The sequence below is a fragment of the Neltuma alba genome, unplaced genomic scaffold (genome assembly GCF_004799145.2).
Source record: "Neltuma alba isolate B1F8T4 unplaced genomic scaffold, ASM479914v2 tig00011970_pilon, whole genome shotgun sequence".
Taxonomy (NCBI): domain Eukaryota; kingdom Viridiplantae; phylum Streptophyta; class Magnoliopsida; order Fabales; family Fabaceae; genus Neltuma; species Neltuma alba.
In genome coordinates, this window is record NW_021636545.1 from 212682 (window position 1) to 222263 (window position 9582).

General features: G+C 34.8%; 2 protein-coding genes across 2 annotated transcripts; one reads left to right on the top strand and one right to left on the bottom strand.

Moving 5' to 3' along the window:
- The first annotated feature begins 7439 nt into the window (after nt 1-7439).
- On the top strand, nt 7440-8283 carry LOC114720211 (signaling peptide TAXIMIN 2-like). Its single transcript, XM_028905826.1, has 2 exons — nt 7440-7809; nt 8073-8283. Exons 1-2 carry the CDS (start codon nt 7568-7570, stop codon nt 8194-8196), a joined length of 366 nt encoding a protein of 121 aa, XP_028761659.1. The 5' UTR covers nt 7440-7567; the 3' UTR covers nt 8197-8283.
- Nucleotides 8284-8522: 239 nt separating this feature from the next.
- LOC114720205 (protein DMP7-like) lies at nt 8523-8975 on the bottom strand. The gene has a single exon (XM_028905820.1). It carries the CDS (start codon nt 8973-8975, stop codon nt 8523-8525), a length of 453 nt encoding a protein of 150 aa, XP_028761653.1.
- Between the last annotated feature and the right edge of the window lie 607 nt (nt 8976-9582).

Genomic DNA, 9582 nt, shown 5'->3' on the forward strand with positions numbered 1-9582 from the left:
AGTTTTAGTTAATACACTTTATTAACAAGGATATTTTAAGAAAGATAACACTTATTTATGACAAATAATTAACTCAACTTACTTTCTTAATCTCCTCAAATTAGTCAACTGGCTCTTATAATTAGGACCGGAGGTAGTATTGTATAAATTAAATAAGATGTTAAATAATATTTAAACACACACTTCGTATATAGGATTTTTTTGGGGAACTGAAATCAGAACATAAAGTGAGATGTTCTTTTTACTTTTTTGTTCAGACAATACATCGACCCATTTGACTCTTTTTGGCAATTATTGGCTAGATGGTCATCGACGTCATTTTGTGAATAGCAATAAAATATTTTTAAAAAAATATTTTTTTTGTTAGGTATTTTTTTATAAGAGGCAGTTCTGTTTGATACATTGTCGCTAAGTAAATATCGGAATCTCTCCCAACCATTAATATAAATCTATTATACAATTTTGTCCATATAAAATATAAAATCTATAACAGCCCAAACCCGATTCGATTGATGGATTGCCAAAAAAAAAACCCCGATGGATGGATTAAAAATACGACTCCACTGTCGGATTCCACACTATGGGAGGGAAGATACTGACTGTCATTTACTGTAAATTAAATGGCGAAGAGATCGATCGCGGATTTCGCAATTAATAGGCGGAGACCACCGTCTTCCAGAGAACTCCAGTGACGGCTTTGAAAGTGCTGATAACATTTTGCCAGCTCCCACCTTAACAATTGCATAATTTGTCACCAAATTTAAAATGCTTAACAAACTGCGATTATCTTTAGTTTATTCTTCCAAAAACAATACACGTAACTGGATGAAAATTATAAAAATTTTATAAAAGTATATATGCATGAAAAGTTATATTTCTGCAATGCTTTTTAGGTTGCTCTGCCTCTACCACTAAGTCATTTGGGGGAAAAGATTTTAATCATAAATACATATATAATTAAGTTGCTTTTTTAATGATTGTTTTCCTATTTTATCTTTATTTAATTCTTGTGTAGGAGAGAGGGAAAGAAAAGAGAGAGGTGAGAATAATTTGCAAATGTAGAGAGGATTTTAATAAAGATAAATTTTAAAAAAATTTGTATCAATTTAATGTGTTTCTTCGTGAGAATGGGTTAAAAGTGACTAACAATAAGGATTGATATTAGTTAATTAATTTGCTAACTGTATAAGGTCGTGTGTGTGGTTGATGCATTATCCAATTATCTCAATCTCTTTCAGTTATCTTTTTTTGGGTCAAAATTAAAGAAGAATCTCCGTTAATTATATGAAAATAGATAAACACTGGGATTAGGATAGATCCTGTTAATGGGTCAATGCCAACACATACTTTATTTTGCATAATGAAAAACAAATAGAAATATTTCAAGTTAACATAATGTCTATAGAAAGTTTGGATTACTCAAATTAAATTCCAATCATTCAATTTCAATGTTTCAATGTATTACAGTTACAGATCTCATAGTCATGAGCTACAGAGTAGTGGGAAACCAAATCCATAACTTTCCTTTTTTGGGACAGCCGAATCCACAATATGTTTTTTTTTTTGGTTCACAATATGTTAAACGCAACAATTATATAAACATTTGAAAGGTGTTGGTCATTATGATGAGATGAGAATAATTTAACGATGGAATAATTAGATCAACATTTACACTTCAGCCCGGGGACGTCGTTTTCTTCGGAAATATTCTTCACAAAGGCAAAGCATGAGTTTTCCTAAGATTTTTTAATAAGCTTTTTTTTGTTATGATAAAAAAAGTATGGTAAATTTTCTAGCTCCTCACAATTTGTTTTCAGTTTTCACAACCAAAATTTTTCAACTCCTTTGGGGGGGGGGGGGAGAAAGTCCTCAATTAAACATTTTAGACTTTAATGTCTCCTGCCAACTTATCTTCAAAATCAAAACTTTTAATCTTCAAATAATCGCTGGAAACTATATATATATATATATATATATATATATATAGCCCAAAAGAATCATTATACTGTAAGCTATATTAAGGATGAATGTTTAAAGTTGCACATGCATATATTGCATATCGCTCCCAAGAAATTCGTGAAGCACCCATATGAAGAGGAATACGCAAACGACAAACCGTTTCAGATCTTCTCCCCCAAAAATCTGATATCCTGTTCATGGATGCCATGGAATGCCTCTGCATAAAGAAATTTATTCACGGTTCCGAGTTTTTCAAGTTAAAGATATTCTTCAACCCTCCTAATGTCTTTTTCCCTTGCTTTCATTTTCTTTCCGTTTATTTAACATTAAATAGCTTATCTACAATATGTTTTTCTTTGGGGAAGAAAATGATACTCTACTTTTCTTTTTCTTTTCTTTTTTCCCTGGTTTGTGTTTGATATGCATCAATGTCTGTATTCATGCCATGGCATATATTGTGTTTTTTTTTTTTTTAAGTTACAAATTAGTTTTTAGTTACAATCAGTTTACATTTCTAGAAGGTTAATTAAAAATATAAAATTGGAAAAAAAATCTAATAATGCTTTCTTTACTATTTTAGGACTGGGGTGATCCTTAAACAGTGGATTCTGTGGCCACTCTTTTATCAATGACTCTAATATCCCAAGCCATTCTTTTGCTTAAAAAATATAGATTAGCGAATTGGAGTAATAATATTTTTATAAGAAAAAATTGTCCCCTCTTGTAATTAAACAAATCTTACTCGAAAATTAGTGGTTATCAAGTTGCAAATCATCAAGGTGGGAACATGCATGGAATCAAACTACTATAAGTCGTGGAAATTAAACTATTCTTTTTTCTTCATAAATATAGACAAAGCTCACTTACAAATTAATAATGACAAAATTGCATATAAAGGAATATGAGTATCTGAACCATGAGAAAGCATAGTATTTTCAAGAAGTTAAAATTTCCTCTTTTCTTTTATAAATAGACGAATCTCAATCATAAATTAGCGACTATGAAGTTACAAATTGGGAATATATAAGGGTATCATATTATTGAAAATACCTTTGATCCTAATTAAATTTGGTATTCTCAGACCTTTTACTTCTGTTTTTGAATTAATTCAATAATTTGCTTCCAAATATCAATTTCCCTCTATAAAGTCCCAAGTCGTCTCTAAGCCTCTGTTTAAGTTTAACCCATGGATGGTAACTGTAATAAATCACAAATAAAATGGCTTTGAAATTTTCATTATTTTTAATTTGTTTTAAATAGAAAGGCCAACCACTTGGATGAAGATGGTAGGACCACACACAAATGGAAGGAATCATCCATCTCTATTTAATTATTAAACCGGCACATATTCAATGAGTTCAAGATAGTTTGATGTAAAGCATAATAATTAGATCATTAAGTAGACATACTTAATTATAGGCAGTACTATAAAAAAGACATTAATTATGTCTTTACTGGAGAGCACTGTGATGATGATACATAATCTGCAGAAACATTTGTAGAAGCTTATATATATATATATATATATATATATATATATATATAAAGGAGCAATTTAAAATTGCAACAATTAATTATTGGGGGTGGTATAAACACAGGAAGAATCTCACTCTCTCTATCAAAGGGTCGCTCTCAAAGCCAATATCGAGGTCCCCATGTTCTCTCACCACTAAAATAATCCAAAACCATTTAGCACTGACACAGACCCACCGTCCTCAATAATTCAATCCAGATGGCCTCTTTATCACTATATATCATAACAGAAGATAGTGCTTTCTTTGTACACATATGTAGGCCATAATAATAATAATAGCAACAATCAATCAAACCTCTCTTTTCATTCTCTCCTTAAAGCCTTCAACGTAGTTAATCTGCTTCTCTCAATACATAATCTTAGCAATATTAATTTCTTATTCTTGCCCCACATATATGTATGTGTGTGTGTGTGTGTCTATATATATATATATATATATATATATATGAAGGTTACGTTGAAGATGAAGTAGAGCGGTGAAAAAATTATTGAGGGAGTGCATGATAGGAGGAGGGTAAAGCATAAAGGAACCGTATGTATTATATATGAGATGAAATGGAAAGAAAATGATGTTGAGAGGAACAAGACATGGGATATCCACAGATGATCTGGAAATCAAATTTTAAGAACTGGCCCTAAAGCATCTATAGGTATATGTGGAGAAGAACTTTTTGTCTTTCCTTGCATGGAAGTATTCTGAGGAGGTTTTTGTGGTGACAATTACTTTGTTTGAATCCCTATACAGTAACACACACTTTGTTCGTATCTGCCGCGTCAAACGGTGAATATATATCTATATATATATATATTATGACACACACACACACAGAGTATCATATATAAATAAATAGGTATATGTACAATACAATATATGGAGAAGGTCCTTGTTGATTTATGGCGCATCACTAAGAGACAGAGTGGGATAATGTTGCCGGCATTGGAATTGGACCCCCAGTCGCTCACCTGCATCAAATAACAGACTGATCAAGGTCAATAAATTTTAAAAGTCTTCCGGCTTAACGCGTCCTTTTCACTCTGCCTTTCTAATTAATTAGTTGGCTTGGATGATGAAATGAAACTCGACAATTTACAAATCAACTTGTAAGAGCGAGGACGACGGAGAATTAAGTTGGTTAATTATTAGTTACAGTTCTTGCCGTAACTATGAAATCAATGGGAAAGAAAAAGAAGTTAAGAGATCGAGCTGGTCTAATTGGTGAGCAGAGATGTGAAAAAATTGTAATAAACATTCAGATTCCAACAAGTTACAAGTTTAATACTCGTAGCTCGACTGCTTATAACAGCATTTTGAGACTGAGCGGGTGATAAGTATAATCCATCGGAATACCTTACAACATCTGGAGTCAATACGTCAAAGGTAAGTGTTCAGTTGATTTGTCAGAAATATTTGGTAACTGTTAATATAATTAGAAGCGCGGGAGATGATTGATATGTATTACTATTGTACGTTACATTTGGAAAACAGGTAGTATTAGCTGATGACCGGGTCGTCTGAGAACAACAATTGGAGAATGCACGTATCACAAAATTGAATGCCCGAGTTAAGATATAAAACTTTGTACATGCCAATTAACCAAATAAAAATCTATCATCCAAAAAAGAAAATCCGGGAGATGTGGACCCATGTTGTTTTTGAATTACAAATATACTAGCTGGTGGGCCTGATCCTACATGTAAGAGCTAATTAAGATGTTAATTTTGGTCATAAATATAATAAATTTTTTCCCAAACTCTCCCTGTTGATCATATATATTAAAGGAGATTTCTATAAATAGGAGTAATGATTAATGAGGTTAATACACATTTAATGCAAATGACTAATTTAATTAATTTTTTTATTTACGTAAATCACTTATCAATCTCTTATAAAGAGTATTAGACTTCAACCTCCGCACGAGCTATTAATTCATGTACTGAAAAGGAGCCCAAGAAAATAAAAATTATGAAGAGAAAGGACCTCACAAGTCCCTTTCCGGGAATGTTTGTTTGGTTGCAATTTAAGCTGCAGGAATCAGTGGGGCTTCTTGTTGTGAAATAATCTTTGCACATTTTCTTTCTTTATTTGTTTTCCGTTTTTCCTCCTTCATTTCAGGAAAAAACAAGAAAACGTTGCCTGCACACGGAGGGGGAGTGGGAAGGAGAAGAAAGGCAGTGGACACTGTGACTGTGCATTGCATTTTCTCGATTTGAAGCTATATATTTATTCATAAATAACACTACTATCACAACTAAACACATCGAAACTGTATTTGAGTCCTAAGTAGTAATTATTATAGTTTAATTTTAAACAAACACACACACACACACACACGCAATTCATATATTATGATATGTTGATTTGCTGGGGAAAAAAAGATATATTGACTCTTTTTTGGTTACAGAGTAGAAAGGAGAAACTTGATGTTGGGCTCCAACGGCCCATACTCGCAGCCGACACAGGTAATGAGTACAGAGAAATTTGGGTCGTTGGACATTTTGGATTGTTGTATTTGTCAAGGCCCAAAGCTAAGAAACTCCTCATCACTGAATCCAACCCAATACTGTGGCACCCGGATTCCACGTCACCGTCAAGCGTCAACATCGGAAAATCAGGTGCTCATAAACGTCTCTTCTAGTTTTTTTCCCCCTCCTCAAAAAACAGGATGTTAGAGCCATAGAAAAGGATTGATGGGAAAAATAAATAGGTATTTTCATTTTGCCACGGGCAGATAGGTAGTATTTATAAGGAAACATATTATTGAAATATTCCCGACAGTATATGTAACAGTCAAATTAAATTATTAAATTGGTTGAGAAGAAAAGTCAAATTAATTATTTATAATTGGTATGCAAATAATATGTGCTAATTTTTTTTTTAAAAATACTTCTTATATTTAATAATTTTTATAGCAAATAAATGCCACCTCAAATAGGAATATAACAATAAATAAGATGTTACATCATCTTCTTTCTCTTTTTTTTTTTGTGGGGGGGGGGGGTGTTTCTGTCAGATTGAAGGTGGACAGCCCAGACGAAAAAGTTAAACGTGGGAGGAGGGAGATGGCATGGCATGGGCGAACAAGTCGTGGGGAGGGCAATGAAGGTGAGAAGGAAACTTCGAGAGCGAGGTTCTCAAATACGCAAATGTAACATCCATTACGCTATGTTGGTACGGGGTTTTCGGAAGGGAGGGGAGGGAAGTTGCTCCCCTCCCCTTGTTTGGCTGGTATAATTTTTTAGGAGGGGAGGGGAGGAGCTCCCCTCCCCTCGTTTGGTTAAGATGTTTTTTAAAGAGGGGTTCTAGCCTCCCCTCCAAAAGTGGGGTTTTTTGGAGGGGAGGTGAGAGATGATATTTTAATTCCTTATATGCCCTTTCGATTTGTTAACCTCTAATCAATCATAAACATTTCTACATAATAGAGTTCTTTTGAGCATCTAATAAGAGGTTATTAAGATAATTATCTCCAAAATTAGTGAGCATTTGTAAACTTTTTTTCTCTTCTTCTAATTCTAAGAGGCCGTTGGTATTTTCTTTCACCTTCAAGGTCTTTTCTCTGATTGAAATCTATCACTTGTGACTTTTTGTCTTGATATTCTATAAGTGTGTGACTGTATCTTGTAAATCAAAATTAGTGAATTGTATTATATATATATAGTTATATCTTAACAAAATAAAAAATGAGAAAATTCATTTAAATTTTATGAGGCTAAAATAGTCAATTTTTTTTAGAACAAAATAAGGTATTATTAAAATTGCTCCCTCCCCTCCCCTCCAATCAATCCAAACAGGAGATCATTAAAATCCCTCCCTCCCCTCCCCCTCCCTCCCCTCCCCTTTGTAGCTACCCTCCCCTTTCCTCCCCTCCCCTTCCCTTCCCTTGATTAAAATCCCTCCCCTCCCCTTCCCTCCGTCGAGCCAAACATAGCGTTAAGTAATGAGAGAACATGGCGCGTACTGCGTAGAGAGTGGGGTTTTGGGGATTTTGAATGAGATTTGAATTGAATGTAGAAAATTTCGTGATTGGCGGTCGTTGACTCCTCATTTTATATTGATTTGTAGTTGTAATTGTATTGATGGTAGACGCCGTCCACACGGAATTGAACCCACATCAGTCGTCCCATAAAGACTATAATCTCTCACGCAGAATCGATTCCGAATCAGAATTTGAAAGACAGAGAGAAGCAGAGAAGACACGAGTCAGATTTTGGAGGGAGAGGATGGCGGAATGCAGGCCCTTAGGGTTCCTCATAGGATTGCCTTTCGCTCTTATTGCTCTCGTTTTAGCCGCTGTCGGCGCTGTTATCTGGGTTCTTGGGTATCTGATCTTTCCTCTTGTCTCTCATTCTCTGATTAATCACGTCAGCTTCGTCTTTATTTTTCCTTCCGATCATAATAATCAACGTATTTGATCTATTTATTCATTTTTCAAGAATCAGTCATGTCTTAAACTCGAGCCTAACAGGATCTTAATTACAACTTGTATCCGGCTGTGATTTCTTTGAGCAGCATTTTCTGTTGTCCTTTTCATTTAGTTTCTACGATTCGTTTTGCTGATAATGTTTTTGGCGATGAACGCAGGAGCATATTGAGTTGCATATGTCCGTGTTGCTTCTGTTGCAGTGCATTGGCTAATTTGGCTATGAAACTCATACAGCTTCCAGTTAAAATCATCAGATGGTTCACTGATCAAATTCCTTGCTAGCGACTCACACATAATCTTCTCCTCTCTTTATTCATTTTCATCTTGTTATTCTTACCGTCATCACATTAATACATCTCGATTCTTCAATGGCCCCTTCTCTCTTTTCCCTGGTCTGCTTTTCCTGAACTGCTGTTATCTATTATTTCTGTCTTGCAGCGTTGAAAATTATAAGCTGAAACACGATTAATTCCCCCCCCCCCCCCCGGGGGGCTGCGTTTGAATTGAGAGTACTAATTTTTTATATACCATCAAACAAATGTGCGCTGAACATTCTAATTTGCTGGCAAAAACAAAATCCATACTCATTTCAAGTATATCGCGAATGGCTACAGCGAAGACCACAGAATCGACGCGCATGCATGGAAGAAATCGATCAACTTTAGCCTGAACTTAGCTGCTTCTTCAGCCGAAAGCTTCACAGAGCCATCAATGACCCAAAGCCCATTCAACGAAGCAACCCCATATCGAACTTTCCCCCTTTCGTCCCTGAAACTATCTGTGAAGCTCAGAAGGAAGCACGAAATGCCACAAATGGCCAAGAGGCACGCCGTCATGGTCTGGCTTGTGTGTGTCTTGCACTGGCCTTGGTGTGTCACGACCGGTGACAGAATCTGAAATGACAGGACGCTTCCTGTGGGAAGAAGATTGGAAAGATTTGCTGTGTTCTTGAATGTCTTTCTTATCACCTTCTGAGTAGGCGTTTTGGGTTCTTTTAATATTGGGGCGTTTTCCAGAAGAGGTTGTTGTTGAGATTCTTGAGTGTTTACATTTGCCTCCATTGTCGATGATTAAGAGTAATCTGTTTTTTCTGCAATGAAATCCTGTTGTTCTTCAGATTTTTCTTCTACGTTGTATGGCCACAAGCAAGAAACTGTATATATAAACTATGAAAAGATCAAAATGTGGGGTTTGGTTTGTTTGAGCGAGGATTATCTTTAGTTGGAGGTTGTTATTTGTTAGGACCAAGTTATTTAAAATTGGGCAGCAAATTTGTGAAGTTATGGAACTATAAAAACGTTATGATTTACCTGGTTTATGTTTTGTGGGAATTGAAAGAGGTTAATTCGCTTTAATTAGGGAGGTTTTCACTTTTTGTTTCATTTTATTTTGGTTGTTTGTTGCTTTGGGCCTAAGGGTGGAAATAAGCCAGGCGGCCTGTCAGGGGCCTGCAGCCTAACCTATATTTGATCTAGTTTGGCCTGGCTTGTTTCAAAATAGGAAAAAGCTTAAGCTTTTTTTATGGCCTGTTTAGCCTAAGAGGTTAGGCCTAGGCTTTTTGGAAAGCCTGTTAGGCCTATCCTGACCTGTTTTTATCTTATTTTTAATTTTTAGTTTATACTTATATCTAGTCTTATTTTAATTTTGATATATAATTATAACTTGTTT